We start from the raw sequence: 19,443 nt of genomic DNA, 5'->3' as shown, positions 1-19,443 counted from the left end.
TTATTTAAATACTTGTGTAGTGATGTCTGACGATATAAACAAGTTATTATACATTAAAATATATCGAGACGAAGAGCATAAAACTTGTACATACGTTTCCTAGTAGTTTCAATACATATGTATGTTTTTCGTTCATGCTATATTCATCTACGTCATAATTTAATAAATTAAAAAAAATATATTTGTGACTAAGCAATGTACATTGATTACAATAGACGTGGCGTGTGCGTGGGAAGCCACTTTCATCTCATTCAAATGTTAGAAAGTGCGTCAAGTAACGCAAATAGCACAACGCTAAACTGCATTCTCATTTAAATCTATAAAATACAAGCGTCCACCCACGTTGTTGAAGCAAGTGATAGGTAAATATTTGGAGTTTATACCGTCACACAACCCCATTGCAGTTCGATGGATATATAAGTGGCAAAAATATATCGACACATATAGCGCCGAACATGAGACGAATAATAATTATATACACAAATTAAACCCACGTAAACATGACTTTTCCCGATTTGAATCCGCAATATTCGGTTAAGACGTCTGCTGTACTGGGCCATCTCAGATTATATTGCTTTAATCAATATAGATAGAATTCTCGTATCTGATCCCTGTGAAAGGTTATTTTTTATCAGAGTACGTTAGCAGTCGTTGCGGGCGCTGAACCATAACTTACATTCTGTTTCCTTAGGGTTTCTACACGTGAGGCACTCCGTGAGAACTACGCAACGTTTTCCATTAAATATGTCATTTGCACGTGGTCAAATGCGTTTCAGCGTTAACAAGTGCAAGCGAACATCGCTTTGGGATAATTGCTCCAGTTATTTATTATATAGTTGAACGTTTTCGACCTCCTGCAAAATGTTATGTATGACATGGGGAATGTTGGAGGTATTTTGTGGAATGCACGCAATTAAATGACGATGCGTTTGAAACAGAATTGCGTGCTATCCCGCATTGAAATCGATCTGTAAACAGATGATGCCTCCCTCCGGCCACCCGATGCAGAATGTATGGAGGGTGCTATAAATATGGATATGGTAACGCGCGGGGGTTGGCAGATGCCGCTTCGGCCGTTACCATTCCCCTATCTGACGAAAAATTTTGAAATTCGAACACGTGTGTTGACAACGTTTTTCTAATCACCCACATAGTTCCAATTTCGCGAGTGTGTTTCGATTTCAATAAATGTCGACCGAATATCACATGTCTATTTCATTAACCCAGATACCGATTATAATACGAAATCATTTCGGATAATGTTTCAAAAAGAATTACAATATTTTAATTATTTCATTGTGTTACTATATATTTTAGCCTTAATGGGTAAGTATACTAGATACAATTACAAAAGTAATTTAGTAATAATAATAAGTATACTTTCATTACGGTCACAGGAAATTGTAATGAGTGGCGGGGTAGTGACAGTTAAAAAATCAATATAACCGTTAGAGTCAGTGTCCGCGAGGGTGCAATACAAAAGGGTGCGCACGCGCACGAGCCGCTTTGTGCATTACGAATCACAATGCAATAATAAGATTTACGAGTGCAACGCATTTACTTTCGCTAATAAAATTGATTGAAGCTACCACGAAATGCAATTGTAAATCTGCAACGATAAATATTTCATACTATATTGTATGTATATATTTATAAATATGTATTTATTTCAAATAAAATTATCACTAAGTACAAACTACGAAATGCAATTTGATAGCCATGTCAATGAATTTGAGTGGTCTCGTTATACAATTGTAACATTCAATACTTAAAAGTGCATAGAATTTCTGGGACCCCGCAGTTACGTCCACTTAAGTATACGTAGAAGAAAACATTACAGTTCAACGACACTAGAAAAGGTGTAATTACGAGCAATAGAAGGGATCTTAGAAAATTGGGTGACCCGGTTATTTCTTAGACCCCCTACTTCGTCTGTACGGTTGGTCAGTTTTAGACAATGCAATTTGTGACCCTTCTCTAGTTAAGAACTCTTTAAACGATTAGAATTTACATCTGCGGGTAATAACATGCTATGATTTAATAGACGCTCGATGTACTGCACAATTTTACAGCTGTACAATTTCTGTTAAAATGACCACACTTAAAAAAGTACACGCAACGTAAGATTTTATGCACATTAAATTAATAAAAAATAAATAAATATAAAACTGAAATAGAATATTTAATATTCAATCACTTTATTGACGACCGAACATCGGACAATGTTACATTTTTAGACACCGTAATACAATAGTAGCCGCCATTTTGCAATGAAGATTGCGCATGCGTAGTAGGTGGCAAAATGACGCGTCCTCGCGTCTGCTCCGTATCAATGTGGGTGTGACAAGGACGGAAGATACAACGTAATTCAGTAGCGATTTGATTAATCACTTTTCATTGATTTCGACGTTTTTTGATTATCTACTATTTGCCTAACGATTCGAATTATACCAGAGAATACTCTCTATTGTTTATATTAATGTAAAAAATAAACAGCAGATAAAGTTATATAAAAAGTATAAGTGAAATGTTGGGTCGATATCTGATTATTGATTTTTTTTTAATTGAAGTAATGTTTTTTTTTTAATTACACAAATACATAAGCATTAAGTATGCGATTGTTTACATAGTAATTTTATTAATATCTCGTTTCTAGTTTGCTACACATGTGTAATCTAAAATGGAACAAATGTGGGAGGCTCGTACTCGCTGCGTAATATGTCAAAACAAATAGCATAATCTAGGTCACCGCTGTCTACAAGAGTACAATGCTTCAAAATTTGTTTATAACTAATTAACACTCACAGGAAAATAAAAACAATTTAATACGTACCTTAACGATTTTTGCCTAAAAAAAACTTCGCCCCTTAATATTGTACGTTCATTAAAAATTAACTTAATACGATTGTATTGAAGCCTAATTTTTAATTACGCGTTACTAAATTATTTAATAACGCGCCCCGTCTTATGAACTTTTTGACACCATAGTGGACAAAAAATCGCAAGTCCAACCTCTATAGAATACGAGGCGTTCCTTTGAGGGTTCTCAGAATAACAAGGAAGCGAATTAAAATAAAAAAAGTTATATAATGCAATTTAATTATAAATCTTATATTAATAAAGAAAATATATTTTTAAGATTATGCTCTCTAATTTTAAGTCTATATTTAAATACAAATTATGTTTGGGTCACGAATTATTTTAATTAATTAGTGTTGTGTGCAATACATAATTATAATATAAAATGTTATTAATATGTTCTTAAATTTATATTGTGTTACGTTACTAATTTTAATATACTTTTGATATATGTATTTTGTTTAATCTTGCAGTATATAATATATATATATGTAGATGAATACTAATAATTACCGAATGTATTTTCTAGATGCCGTTTTGTCTAATTAAACTCAATCGCTGTAGTGCAGTACATTTATAACTTAATGTTTACATAAGTAGTGAAAGCATTATCTGAATTCAGTTAGACTATCAATTGGAATTTAGGATTATTATATTGAATTGAAGTAAAAATATAAAAAAAATATGTTTATTTTCAAGCACGTTTTTTCGTTCAGACCTTTTGCATAAAGCCGAGACACCGGTCAAAGGACTTGTCAATCATTGTAACCTTGCGTCTGTTCTGGATAACACGTCATTGGCACCACTCATATTTTTTTTTTAGAACCGTACTTTTATCGTATACAAATCGTATGAGTCACATATTTCATTAGTGTGAACGAGCTTTTATAGAATTATTATTAAATGTAAAATTTTACGGGGATCTTTCTTATCGCAGGTATAAAGTTAATTATTGTTGTTAAATAACAAGTAATATTACAGTTTGCGTTAACTACTGATAACTATGTTGACAGTAATAATTCGCTTGTCAGGTTATCGTAGTGTATGTAGGGTGAAGATAGCTGTGCAATATATTCAGTGTTAGATTGTAAATGAAGGTTATAAATATTACTAACCTGTTATTCTCTTTTGCGTTTTACTGTTTTCTGGACTTGATACTTTTGTCTCCTGTGCTGGCGTTGTAGGTTTTGGTGTTGTTATCGTGATGGGCGACCTTCTTAATGCGGCGGGAATAGTCGACGCCGGTACGAGTTGCCAAGCGAACCTCTGCGTACCAGGCAGAGGTTTTTCGTTCGCGAAATCGAATCCCCATCTTTGGCTGTCCAGCTCCAGCTGCCTAGCCAACTCTCTTTCAACGAACCGTCTATTCTCTTCTCTATCCGTACAACCGAACAAGTTCCTTCTCACACCTTCGAGAGTGGTCACACCACGAACCCGTAACGACCTAGTGTCCAGCATTGTCGTGGCCTGCAGGCCGGGTGCCCTCACACTCAACGCGGACATCTTCAATCTCTAAACAGTCCACGAACGACGCACTTTGATAGCATCCGCGACGCTACCCTATAGAAAGTACGAATTAGTTTGTATAATGTTCACTTAATAAAATATAATAACGTTTATATCATAACACAACAATAAGATTTTTAATGATCAGTTTCGATTGTAAACAACTAAACAACGATATGACGCGACGCACGCGATAATGACGCTATACGTCCACACGGACGACAGACTATCATCGACTGAGTCTGACTGCGCTTGCGCCTTGCGTTGCGGCTGCGCGTGAGCGAGCGTTCGCCTCATGCGCCGCTAGGTTGAACGCGTACCCCACGCGTGTAGTTCCACCACTCGATACGATGTGGCGCTACCATCGCATTATTTCTTTACGGCCTATTTTCATTCTGGGCTTCATTCAATTGATTTTGGTTTCGTAAAATTTATTAGAACTTTTAAATATAATTACAAAAATATTATATTTATCCGTTAAGATAATTATATTTTTTAATTTATTATTTTCTGAGATATTTACTTTTGTGCAATTCATAATAATATAATAAACTGGCATCTGCTACAGAAAATAATATTAAGGAAAAGCAGTACATAGAAATACTTTTATTTTTAATTAAAGTAAAAGGGGCTTCCTTATTAAAGCTGATTTAGGTACAATTATTTTATTTTTCCGTATTTGGATTTAGTTGTGACTTAGTGCATGAGTATTTTACAAACAAATAATTAAAAAAATAAAGTTTAATTAAATACCAGAAACACACTTGTTTGTACAAACTTAAAAAATTAAAACTGCATAGTAATATTTTATAAATTTTAATATATCATTAATAAAAAAGAAACATGTTTGCAAAAAAAATCTTATTGTATTATATTATGAAACACTACTACATTTTGAATCATTGCTAGCTACTTCCTTTCCTTATTAGAAGTGATTATTATTCATATAAGACTGCAACGATGTATAAAATGTTCCCTTTATTATTGGAATATAAAATCATAATCATGGCAACACAACAATGGAGCTTGTTTACGAAGAACGAAGACGTGTCTAGTTACGTGTGCAGCATACTTTAGAACTTCTTATCAGAAATATAGCTGTCCCTATCGCACTCGCACTCAGTTGCGTTGCGTAAAAAAAGACGGGAAATATATTAATAGCACACAACATCGCCGCCATTTTGCTTAACGAAGACTAGAATATTAGGGTACGATTAAAAACGATGATTGTCATAAGAATTACAGATACACAAATAATTGAATAATTTGTATGAAAAATACGTAATTTATAATAATTATTATAAATTAAGATATATTTTTGCTAAGCGTCATTTATGATATTATGACGATACAGAATAAAATTGCGAAATTAAAATTAAATGGACAGATTTTAATGCAAAAGTAAGTTGTAAATAGATAAAACTATACTTATTTTTGTATATTAACATAAATATAGACTTACCTGCTTAGTTTTATATCGATAAAACACGGAAAATCTTCAATTTACCGTCGGGGTTCACTGCACTGGCGTACTATTTTTCGAGGTATGACAATGACGCGATGGCGAGAGCGCGGGCTCGCTGCTGATTGGTTGAAAATGGCGGCCATTGCTTTCATTGGCTGGACGATTTTAGGCGGCAAATTTCGGTTGGTCGAGGCGCCGGATGGCGGGAAATAAATGCGACTTTCCGGTGCGCACGAGTTTTGTTACGGAAAATTGTGTTTGGCGCGTTTTGCTTTTGCTTTGTTTACTTTTTATTTCGGTAACACTTTCAAGATCGCTTGTGTAGGTGGTTAAGTGCCGCTTATATTATAATTCAAAATCATTAGTTATAAGCCCAGATATATTTTGATTTTTTAATTATATCTTTATTATATGCTTACAAATATATAAATTAAAGTACAAAAAAAAATAATATATATGCATGAAAAGATTTTTACTAGTATTTTAAAATTATATTAATTGAAGTTTTGAAACAAAATACCATATAATGTAAGATTGTCTTAAAACTTGGGTTCTTAAATATTTGCTTATTATTTAATTTAATTTTTGTATTATCATAATTTGTAGTAACATAAAACAGCTCATATTTTTATTTATCACGTAAGAATTCATATTAATTACATATTTAATAATAACTCAGTTAATTATTATTAATAGACTTTGTTTTATTAACGGCAGGCTGAGGAAGCTGCCAGGGGCGACATGTTTTTTAACAACTTTCAGGACTTTCAGGAGTCTTCTCCCCTTCTCGTAATTGTATCTTAAAAGTAGCAGCAGTTCATATCGTTTTTCTTTTGGTATTTTAATTTTGTTTTATTTTTACGTCATATGTCTGCAATATATTATGTCGACGACATTAAAATTTTTCTTTTTCCTTCGCGTTAAATTATTTTAAAAAAAATAAAATACATATAAATTTTACCCGTCGTTTTCTATGCTACGCGTGCTACTATATTATTTAATTTATGTATATACACATACATTTCTTTAACATGAGATATATTTGTATGGATAATTTTTTTTTTTAGCCCCTTGTCACAACGTCATTCATGTTATAAGTTTTATTTTAGCAATATAATTCTTTAAGTAAATTAAGCCGTTATTTAAAAATATATCCAAATAGTTTATATACTCAAAACCAGGAAACGAGTTGTTTTTTTTATACAGTTTGTCGTTAGTTTTACTGACCAGTTTTCGGTTTTATAACAAGAGCAAAGTAAAGCTATCGCCAAACCTGTGTTTTGAGTTTAAAAGTTTATTTCCAGTACTTTAATAGCTATTCCATTTACTTAGTGTTGTATAATTTGAATTATTTTCTCTTATGTTACTTTTCTATTATATTATAATTTTTTTCTAATTTGAACGGTGCTATTAATTTCCTGAAAATAATGATATTTTTAAGCTTTTATTTAACTTGCAATAATTGTTATTTTGTTTAAGTCAAATGTTGCAAGTACAATTAGAACGACTCCCACTTATCCTAGGGGGTTGAAATTTTACATGTTAGTTTAGTTTCGATGATAATGTATTTTTATAGTGATATCCTGATTCTACAGGATTGTTTCCAGAGGAAATAACTCTTCAACGACCAACAGCATAGATACGATTTTTAATAATATTTATTTTAAAAGGATTTTTTTAAAGGTTCTTGCTTACTATACATATTTTAGTCTCTTATAAGAAACTCGTTTGAAGTTAACTAGTATCCTGCGATAAGCGATAATATGGCTCCATCTTCGTTCATTTCTTTTTTCGGTGTACAAAATATTGTGCAATTTATAATACAGTTATAAGTATATTTTTTATTAAAATCTTTACATTATTTTTATGATAAGTTTATAATATTTTTTGATGCTTCGTTGGTCTAGTGGCTAGGAATAAAGCCGCAGATCCCGAGGTCCTGGCTTCAAACACTAGGTCGGGCCAAAGAAAATTGGAAGTATGTAAAGCGGAACCTCGGAAAGAACGTAAAGCTGTTGGTTCTGCACAGTTGGCTAATCTCTGTTGAGATTGCGCGTACTCGGCGTAATCGCCGTAATCGGTCAAGAGGATATCATCATCATATTTTTAATAAAAATACAATAATTACAAAAACAATATATATATATATATATATATATATATATATATATATATATATATATATATACATATATATATAAATGGGGGTATAAGGTATAAGGGGAGCCGATAACAACCTAGGCTCTCTACCGTCAACCTCACCTGCTCGTGGTACATCCTGCTAATCAACGAACGAAGCTCTGGCGACCGAAATCGTGGCGGTATAACCACACAAATGCTGGAATCCGAAAATGCAAATCCTGATAGCGGGCAGCAGCGCTATTAGTGAAAGATTTCAAGCCACTGCGGTCACCAACCCGCCTGCCAAGCGTGGTGACTAAGGCAAAAACCGAACCGACGACAAAAAATCACGGCCCCCAATTCCCGGTAATCGCACTATTCCTGGCCACGGTACCGGCCATGGTAACGGTGCGATGGGGGTGCTAAGAATCCCCGGGCTACGGCTCGGGATGGTTGGCGTTCTAAGGGGGAGGCTTTCGTCCAGCAGTGGATGGCAATAGGCTGAAATATATATATATATATATAAATAGTGTGAATTGATTCAATGTTGTTTGTACGTTAGTGACATTCTGACCTAAATATAACGGAAACCAGCGTAAAGTTTGCGGTGAACAAAAACTGTTTCCGTTCGGCGCAGATGTTAGAATAACTAAAAAAACCGCTTTCTTTGCAGGTGCATTCAAACGAGCTTGCCAGATTTTTAAACATTTTTTACGGTTCAGCTCTGTATTTGCTTGAAATTGATTTAGACTTTGTGTTGAAAGATATATACATATATTAAATACAATCGCAGTGAAGCTACATTTTGTCTTATGCATCAGAGTAATATATATGTACCTAATAAAATATAAATACTGTTTTACTGGAAAAAGGTCACATAATACTATATTTGCTATTATGGGACATCTATGGAATTGATTGACAGTCAATCAGTCAATCATTAACTGACTGGACATATTAACGCACAGCTTATATTACTGTGTACACCATGGGTACATATGGGTTCCTTTTATACAGTAGGCTAGCAGTAAAGGGGATAGGAAAACGGCGATACAGTAACGATAACGTTTTGATACGATTGCGAGAAGGTGACAATGTGTAATATTTACCCCTAGGTTGCTGATGAGGGTGTTTAACTTCTGTAGTCATTAGAAGTGTTTGTTGAAGCTAGTGTTGTGTTTATGCAGAAATGCAAGAAAGATAGTCAGATTCTTGGTTCGTAATGTATTACCTAGCGCCAACTATTGAACTGCTAGCAGACTGGATTTTGTTATAATTGGTCCGGAGGGCAGATGGGCCACTTGATGTATAGTGGTCACCATTGCCCGCTAATATAACCATTAATAATAACTAATAACACTGCCTCGTTGGTCTAGTGGCTTGATGTAAGGCCGCAGACTCGAAGGTCCTGAGTTCGATTCCCAGGTCGGGCCATTAAAAAGTTATTGGGTTTTTCTGTCAGAAAATTCTCAGTAGCAGCCCGGAGTCTGGAAGTTGGAAGTGTGTTCACTCCCGTGCCTCGGAAAGCACGTAAAGCCGTTGGTCCTGCGCCTGAACTCTTTCCGGTCGTGTCGGACTGCCGTCCCATCGGATTATGAGAGTTAGGGAATAGAGAGTGCACCTGTTTGCGTACACACTTGTGCACTATAATATCTCCTGCGTAGTTGGCTAATCTTTCTTAAGATTAGCTGCCGTGGCCGAAATCGGTCTGGAGGACATTATTATTATTATTATTAACCATTAATAAAACCCATATACTGTATCTTGATTCACTTAAATTACAGATACATGTATAATCACCAATCCGTATTGTAGCAGCATGGTTAATTGAACTCCAAGTCATCTTCTTAAAAGGGAGAAGAAATCTTAGCTCAGTAGCGGGACATTTGCAGGCTGTTACTTTACTTTAAATATTGAAATAAAATTACATACCATGTTTACTTATGCTAGCAACTTATGTTGCTGTCAAACAATGCGATTATGCAATACCAATGAGTCTTTAAAACTGAAATAAAGGCATTATTATTTATTCTTATACTTACTACTTTACTTATACTATATCATAGTAAAACCAAGATTAAGTCATTTATCTCTCGCACAGATAAAAAAAATACTAACCTCCTATTTCACGCTTATCCCGGAGATGATTGATCTAAAACACATTTTTGCTTTAAACAAAAACTCCTAACCGACACCTGGTAACGAACGTGTATTTCCGATGCAGCTGAACTATTTTTGGAACTGGAGTCACGACGATTTTTTCTTTAAGTAAGTGTATTGATTAAATACATCTACATTATATATATAATACATGTGTCTTTATTTAAGATTGCAAGCATAATAATTCATAATAAAACTCAGATTCGTTGGTGAGGGAACACATTGTGAGGAAAACTGCATTTGTCTGGTAAAATCCGCCACATGTTAAACTTTCAACCATATTTATAGCAGTGTGACGAAAAAAGCTCTGAATCTTCTCTTTAAGAGGAGAGAGCATTTACCCAGCGGTGGGACTTTTACTGGTTGTTACTTTACTAATATACATGTCCATATGGACAATATAAGATAATGTAATAAACTAGATTATTTTGAAGTGACACTTCTTTTATTGTTATGCAGCTAAAATTTCAAAGTCGTTTTTGAAAGAAAGGTTTGTAAATGTAACGTTTAAATAAAACGTTCCCGATGCATAGTATAAAATTGAAACATATTAATTCCCTCTACGTTTGGGTTATGGTATATCGTGGACGAATGCCAGGCCACCATAGTATAACATAGTGGGAGCTCATCGCGATGATATGACTACCGCGGTGACCCAATACAAACATTAGAAACATATTTCTGCACTATTGGTATATTTCTATATCGGGCAATAAAGTTGTATTAAAAAAAAACAAAGGAACAAAAAACAAATCAATATGTATATAATAAGGCTACGCATAACTTACTTCAATTGGAGACACAAAAATATTTAGTAGTAATCACCTCTCATGCAACACCAAATCAAACAACGATTGACTATTTAATAGCACGTAATTACAACCCATATCCATATCTATTTACGAGCCATAATCGCGTAACGATCTATGCAAAGATCGAATAACTATTAAATTTTTTGCGCGTTGGCAAATAGCTCCAAGCCAAGGTCAGCAAATAAAGATGCAATGCATTTCGTTTTGTATTAACTACTTCTAGAATCGTTAGAGAGTAGGTATTTAGGTAGATCTCGAAAATAATACGACCTAAGAAAATTAGGTTCAAATAATTCGTTGTCGATGTCATGTGAATATGTTGTAATAAAATAATACCAGTACCAATAACAGCCAGTGAATGTCCCACTGCTGGGCTAAGGCCTCCTCTCCCTTTTTGAGGAGAAGGTTTTGGAGCTTATTCCACCACGCTTCTACAATGCATGTTGGTGGATGCAGATACATGCAGATTTTCTCACGATGTTTTCCTTCACTTTTAAGCACGAGATGAATTATAAACACAAAATAAGCACATGAAAATTCAGTGGTGCTTGCCCGGGTTTGAACCCACGATCATCGGTTAAGATTCACGCGTTCTAACCCCTAGGCCATCTCGGCTTCTTGTTGTGTTAATGTTATTAAAATATATATACAAAGAGGATATTTTTATATCAAGACAAAGTGTTTTTAAATAGTTCCTAGTATAATAATTCCTGCCTCGTTGGTGTAGCTATAAGGCCGCATATCCAGTGGTCGAGTTGATAAAAAGTTATTGCCTTTTTATGAAGATTTTGGAGGTAGTGTAGGTTCTAACTCCCTGACGACTGCTACTAAGAATTTCCCCTAAATTTAAATTAAAAAAACCCAGTAACCAGGTTTGAACCCAGCACCTCGGGGTCTGAGTACTAGACCAATGAGGCGATCAGAGTACATTAGAATATAAAAAATACATATAAAAACCAAATGTAAATTTAAAAGTAATTTAAAATATGTAAAATAAATATTACAATATTATATCAAATATATACAATGATTCATAGCTGTTCAGACTTCTCATAAACAAACGAGAATCAAAAACAACCGATTTCGTTTTTTCAAGACCTCAATTAAAACACGTAAATTGGTCGATGTGTGTCCAATTAAAAGCAAAGCGTGTCTGTGAGCAAGCAATCAAATCTTAAAGGAACCACTGTGAGTTCGCCATGCCAAATCACCGTGTAATCGTGGGTCGAACTTTTGTACAGTCGCTCACAAAATCTTTCAACTTCTATCTGAAATCTAATTGTACCATCATTTTGAAATTTTATGTTATCTTACTAAGTTTAAGTCAAATTGATTTATAAAGACATTCTTTTGAAAAAAATGTGTTTATTTTCTAGAATAAAAACAAATAAAAACTGTTTTGATGTATGAGTACAATTAAGGTATTTTAATTATTATATTTTATTTGATAGTCTTTATAAGCATCTGGGTAGTTGGGTAGTATCATCAGATATTCTACCGATAAACAGGGTGAGTGAGCCAGTATAACTATAGGCATAAGGGACATAACATCTTAGTGGGTTGGTGGCGCATTGGCAATGTAAGGCTTAATATATCTTACGTAGAAGTAAAAGCAAAAGTATATAGCTTTTTATCAACTTACCATTATTTTTTTTTAAAAACAAATAATGACAGAACCGTTTCTGTTTACATGTGGATAAATGTCATCGCGGACTTTTCCGTACATATTTATAAGATCTATCGATTTATCGTAGAATATTATTTCATTAAAAAAAAACAATAAATAACAAATTTATTGGGTGTGTATATATTTTAAGTATGTATAAATATTCCTGTAGAGATTCTCTATATAATATAGAAAATCTCATTAAGCGGGTTGTTCTTTAGAAGTGGGCTGAAGGAACTTAACATTTCTATTTACCCCTCAAATTAAGCTAAAGCTAGTCTTAGGATTGTTGACGCCAATATACCATGGGATCAGAATCGAACACGCGACTTGTACATCGCTAGGCGGTCCGTAAACCATTGCACTGACGCTTAAATTATACACTATACATAAATTAAAGGAAAATTTAGGATTTCCGACGAATTCCTTTACTTATCATTTATAGCTTATTTAAAAAAGTAAAATCAATAATATAAATTATAGATATGATATAATCCATTTATTAACTGTTTTACGTTTCAACAAGCCCAAGCGTATTTCATTTATTTTTCTCGTTTTCTTTTTTTGATTAAGCTTATTTTATTTTTAAATACGTTTTATTTTTTTTTATGTATTAAATATTACCCATGGAGTATTTCCTAAGACGATGCGCTAATGAGATCCGTTTAACAAAAATAAGTGACAATTTTCTTAGACCTCCATTCCACTGTTTAAAAAATAAACTTCAAGTTTAAATGGGCTCATTCTCTAGGTAGCCCATACAATAAAATAAGAATCATTCAAATCGGTTAAATTCGCGAAGATATCGAGCAAGGAAAACACAAATGAAAAATCAGACTAGTTGTATTTATTTCCATACTTGGCCAATACAATACCAGCAATAACGTGTTCATTGTAAAGAAGATTAACAAAAGTTGAAACTGTTATATATTTTAATTGTAATAAAAATAGATTATGATATATTTCAATTATGTATTTTATTATTTGTACGATGATTTTGTAAAATAAAGTTTTTTTATAACTTATTGTTGTTATACCAATATTTATATTGCAAATAAATACCATATCTCGATATTTTTTTTAAATCTGAAACATAGATTGTGATGCTGTCTGGTTATAAACATCAAGTACATTAAAATGACATTAATAAGATACACCAAAGGCACGGATAAGACGTCTGCTCAAGTACAACAAGAATAAAACGGAAAAAAATGTTATTATATTGGCGTTTCCTAAAAATTCCACTGGAGACAGGTAACGTAGCTTGCTTTCGATTTGTAGATTGACAGTATGATTTTTTTTAATGTATAGGCTAGCGATTGACTGCTATCACAACTGATGGAAACTCATGATACAGTCTAAGGTGGAGCGCGCTTGCCTAGAAGATGCCTATTCACTCTTGACTTCCAGGTACCCATATTGAAGGGAGGGTATTCCAGACCTTAGCGGTGCGCTGCTGTAAACCTCATTTAATCACAATTGAAAAATCGAATATTCAAATTGACAGCTGCGTTTTTCATACTCGTCGTGAGTAAATGTTGAATTTTCGTGTAACCGATGGTCCGTGTAATTCGTTGTCGAATTGTATTTTGAATGATAATTTACATACAATTACATGCTTAGTTGCATCTGAAGAGTTATTATAATTTGATTCCGTTTTGCTATCATCGATTTTAAGCGATAAATTTGTTTATATGAGTGAGGTTTTAATAAAAGATTCAAATAAACAAAATAGTTTTTTTTATCAGTTTTTAATATTCATTTGTCTTAATAATATAAAAAAGAATATATTTCTTTCTAATATTATTAAAAAATATATATTAAAGTCAGTATTCATATTTTTTTTACATATATAAGAAGGATGAAAAAATGCATTACTACAAGGGGAGGTCCTACAAAATATTAAATATAAAAAATAACTTACAAACTTTATGTCTGTTTTCTTAAACCCATAATTTTATTTCTAAAATAAGCCTTTTTCTAATAAAGGTTAACTAAATTGACAATATTTTTGCTTAATATAATTATTATATGTATTCACCAAATTTAAATAATTTAAATCAATTTAACAAAAAACGCTAGGTTGATTTATAAAAAATCAATTACATTGAGCTGGCCCTTATATTTATTATTATTAAAGTATATAATGTATGCTATTACTACAAGTTCGTTGGTCTCATTCATCTGCCCTGCCCTGAATTTATACGGAAATGTGTAATGAGTATGTTTCACCGGATATCACACACAGATAGGTACGATATGAACAATTTATACGAACCTACATATGAAATATAGAAAATTATTTATTTAATATACCGATTACATATGAAATTGCGTTGAAGCGATTGGATCTCAGGCATGAATTGTAGCTTCGGAGACATAAGTCTCAGGGCACCAACTACATATATACTGGATTGAGTAACAAGGTCTTATTATGTATTTAAATTAGTCATAAGTTTTATTTTTCAAATGAAAATATATCAATAAATAAGACATATCTTAAACTGAAACTGCTTCGTTAATCTGATGTTTAGCTTAGAAAGCTGTAGCTTCGTGGTCCTGTATTTAAATTTCGGGTTAAGCTGATCTTTACTGGTGGTAGAGCTTTGTGCAAGCTCGTCTGGGTAGGTATCACCCACTCATCAGATATTCTATCGCAAAACAGCAGTACTTGGTATTGTTGTGTTCTGGTTTGAAAGGTCAGTGAGTCAGTGTAATTACAGGCACAAGGGACATAACATCTTAGTTCCCAAGGTTAGTGGCGCATTGGTGATGTAAGCGATGGTTAACATTTCCTACAATGCCAATGTCTATGGGCGTTGATGACCACTTACCATCAGGTGGCCTATATGCTCATCCGCCTTCCTATTCTATAAAAAAAAAATCAACATTTACTGCTTTTAACTACTGTTTGTTTTTAACATTGTTGTCTGAGATCCAAAAATATAATTTAAAAAAACTTTGCGCCAAAATACAGGAATATGATAACAATAAAAAGTGACCATTATATTAAATATCATTATATTAAAGTCCCAGCAAATAAAGTTGTAAAGTTATATGCTATTTAGGATCATGTAAACAGATACAATCAATGCAAATAATTCCTGCGGTCGTAAATCAATCTATATTGAGCCGTGACTTCCCATTATGCAACTGTCACGTAGTATATCTGTTTTATTGAACAAGGAAACAATATAATTGTATGTATTTATACAAAACATAAGTAATTTAAAGGAAAAGTGCTGAAGTTATTCATTATTTATTTATTTACTAGTCACTGTTCGCGTTTTATATCGTGCATGGGGGGGGGGGGGAGGTAGGCGGTGTTAGATACCCTATGACATCGTGTATGCTAAATTTCATGAAGATCTGTTAAGTAGCTAGGTCGTGAAAGTGTAAAAAACATAATAACTCTTGCATTTATAATATTACTAAGGACTAGTTCTAGCTGTAGAAAGGATAAGTAATAATTTTATTAGTAACACATTTTGTTGTCCTTAACAGTTTCGAATTGTTTTCGAAGTGCAAAGTGTTAAAATTGAGAAATATAGCTTAGTGCCACGTGGGGGCACTCAGAGGCATTCCCGCTCTCGCTGGTGAGCATGGCGTTAATCACGCTGCTGGATGGATGGTCTCTTCCTGCGAAAGAATCATGTTGCAGAAGCAGGCCGCCCCTTTCCCGCGTCGCCCTACGAAGAGACGGTTAGACTACCGCTGGTCTTTTAGTGCGTATTCCGGTGCTCTGGACGTTCTAGGCGCCGGCGAGTCCCACATTGGGGAAGTGGGGGACTTCATGTAGGGGAAACGCGTGTAAGCGTTTTTCAAACGAGATAAAAAAAGGGCTGACACCATCAACGGCTTCAATTACTGAAACTACTAAGTTTCCAAAATGGACCTTGGAATACTTAGTGGTCATGATATCGTGTGGAATTATTGATGCAGTAGCTTATGATAATATGGGTGTCAAAGTCCAGATCTTAGCTACATTGACAACCTTGAAACTAGCATTCATTAGTTTCTTCTGTTTGTAGGACATGATGCCTATTGTGGAAATACTACGCACGCAGTTCCGCTGGGAATATACCGATACGATACTGTTTATCTTTGCTTTGACCAACTCGGGTTTTGAAATCTAGTTCAATATAATAAGGTCAGCCAATGTCAAAAGAAAAAAAGCCATATCTCACCAGGTTATTAAGATCAGAAATAGAATAAATCTTATACCTACAAGTAACTATTTCGGATCTGAAAAATTTTGCATTTATTAAATGTTTTTATCGTCTAAGTTCGGCGATGAAAGTATATTACATAGTATTCCATTTTACATTTTCAACGACACTATTCATTCCGACTGTATTTCGAGGACCCAAAAAAATATCACGGGGTGATCAATTTAACCCCAAAATCTCGCAGGACGAAAGTTTAGACACGCGCAAGTGCGGTCATTAGAGGCATCCTTTGTTAAGCGAGGGTTGCCGGCGTAAAGTTCAAAGTTACACGGTTTAATAGCTTAGAATAGTTGAAATTCTATCGTAAGCGTTGATTATTTTATAACGCTTATCAAAACGCGTGTGTTCTGATTTTGTATTATCAACGCTAGTTATTATATGATATTAAACAAAGGATCCTTAGTGCGTCCGTTTATGTGTACGCGGTTGTCTTCAAAAGTATTATAATGTACTCATACTTTTATATATTATATGTAAATGGTTTTAATATACTTACTTGGAAATTTGTGTTTGTAATCAGCTTGTTTTCGAATATGCAATTCGGTCAAGCGGTTATCGAGATGTCCAGTACGCAATTTTAAAGATCTTAGCATCCAATTATTGACATCGATAATTTTGCGTAATTTTAAAGATAAAGCCATTCTTTATATTGCAGAGGACATACCTGAATACACATACAGCAACAGCCTGTAAATGACCCACTGCTGAACTAAGGCCTCCTCTCCCTTTTTGAGGAGGAGGTTTCGAGCTTACTCTACCACGCTGCTCCAATGCGGTTTGGTGGAATACACATGTGGCAGAATTTCAGTGAAATTAGACACATGCAGGTTTCCTCGCGATGTTTTCCTTCACCGTCAAGCAATAATACTACACATATGTTAAAAAAATTATTTACATCATTATATTTTTGATCTGTTGCAATCTGGTAAATATTATTTCAGATATTCAGTATAATATCTAATCAAGTTAGTGGAATATACCGTTTCCAGGTCCGTATGGTTTTTTTTTTTTTTCGTCGCTGCAACCGGTCCAAGGCCTCCAGTAGGTACTTAGTGGAGCCATCCCAAAGGTGCGAGCAATATTCAACGCAAGACCGTACCTGTGTTTTGTATAACAGGCACAGTTGTTGTGGCGTGAAAAAACGCCGCACCTTGTTCAGAACTCCGAGTTTCCGTGAAGCTGTTTTTATAATAGCCTCGATGTAATCGCTTGGACTAAGGTCGCAGCGAACGTCCATCCCCAGCATGGCGATTTTGCTTTGTATCATCAGCGGTGTGCCACAGAGGGAGGGATGAGGGTAAAATGGTGACTTTTTCGCTGTGAGAGCGCATACCTGTGTTTTCTTGGCATTAAACTCAACAAGATTATCAGAACCCCATTTGGCGATGAGTTCTAACGTCCTATCGAGTTCAATGACAAGATTCTCCCGCCTCTCCTCAGTTTCCGCCCGCCCAGCCACTGCGCGTCCGTGGTATCCACCATGCACTGTACTATCATCTGCATAGCAATGTATGTTCCCAAGGGAGAGCATATCATTGATATGCAAAAGAAAGAGTGTGGGAGATAGCACAGATCCCTAGGCGACCCCAGCATTCACTACATAGAATTGTGAAGCGCAACCATCTACTAAAACACGAAGGCTACGCTTGTGTAGGAAGCTGGCAATCCAGGTGCATAGCTGAGCAGGCAGACCATATGCCGGTAGCTTGGAGAGAAGACTTCTGTGCCAGACCCTGTCGAAAGCCTTGGAGATATCGAGGCTGACAGTCAACGATTCTCCATGCTTGTCGATAGCTTCACCCCAGAGGTGTGTTACGTACGCTAGAAGATCACCTGTGGACCGTTTTGGTCGAAACCCGTACTGACGATCATTGTGGATACTACCGACAGCAGTAATTCCATCTATCCTGTGTTAATATATTCCAGTTTTAATGGGTGATCCTGCGTAAGTACAGCGAGAAGGTACATAACATATTTCAATCAAAGAAGAAAAAAGTAAATAAACAAATTCGACCTTGAATTAACATACCTTTGAGTATTAAAGGTAAGAGTTCGACTAGAAAGAATAAACCGGGCGCTTCTTCCTCCCTAAGACATATTTAAAAAAAAAACTTTTCATTTTTTTCACTGAGATTTTAAATAAACTATGACACGTGAAAAAAAAAAGCCGAGATGGCCCTGTGGTAAGAACGCGTGAATCTTAACTGATGATCGTGGGTTCAAACCCGGGCAAGCACCACTGAATTTTCATGTGCTTAATTTGTGATTATAATTCATCTCGTGCTTTACGGTGAAGGAAAACATCGTGAGGAAACCTGCATGTGTCTAATTTCACTGAAGTTCTGCCACATGTGAATTCTATCAACCCGCATTGGAGCAGCGTGGTGGAATAAGCTCCAAACCTTCTCCTCAAAAAAAAAAAAAAAGAGGAGAGGAGGCCTTTAGCCCAGCAGTGGGACATTCACAGGCTGTTACGGTTACGGTACGGTATGACACGTGAACATTCTTATTGTTTTAATGAACCTTTGAATATATATATTTTTGTGTCAGTTTGTAAAGTGTTAATTTCCGATTAGATATAACATTGCGAGCATTCGATGAGTAATTGTAGCATATGTTGTCTTT

The 19,443-nt window shown here is 34.5% G+C and overlaps 1 protein-coding gene across 1 annotated transcript in view; it reads right to left on the bottom strand.

Annotated features, from left to right (window-relative positions):
- Window positions 1-5,905, bottom strand: part of LOC126776914 (cyclin-dependent kinase inhibitor 1-like) — a 32,070-nt gene extending 26,165 nt beyond the window's left edge. Inside the window, exons 1-2 of the mRNA XM_050499778.1 lie at window positions 5,828-5,905; window positions 3,975-4,419 (exon numbers count right to left, since the gene is read on the bottom strand). Coding sequence (XP_050355735.1) covers window positions 3,975-4,362 — 388 coding nt within the window. The 5' untranslated portion in view covers window positions 4,363-4,419; window positions 5,828-5,905. The remainder of the gene's footprint in view (window positions 1-3,974; window positions 4,420-5,827) is intronic.
- Between the last annotated feature and the right edge of the window lie 13,538 nt (window positions 5,906-19,443).

The sequence above is a fragment of the Nymphalis io genome, chromosome 21 (genome assembly GCF_905147045.1).
Source record: "Nymphalis io chromosome 21, ilAglIoxx1.1, whole genome shotgun sequence".
NCBI classification, from domain to species: domain Eukaryota; kingdom Metazoa; phylum Arthropoda; class Insecta; order Lepidoptera; family Nymphalidae; genus Nymphalis; species Nymphalis io.
Note: the sequence above shows the minus strand (reverse complement) of the source record. Positions and strands in the feature narration are given on the sequence as shown.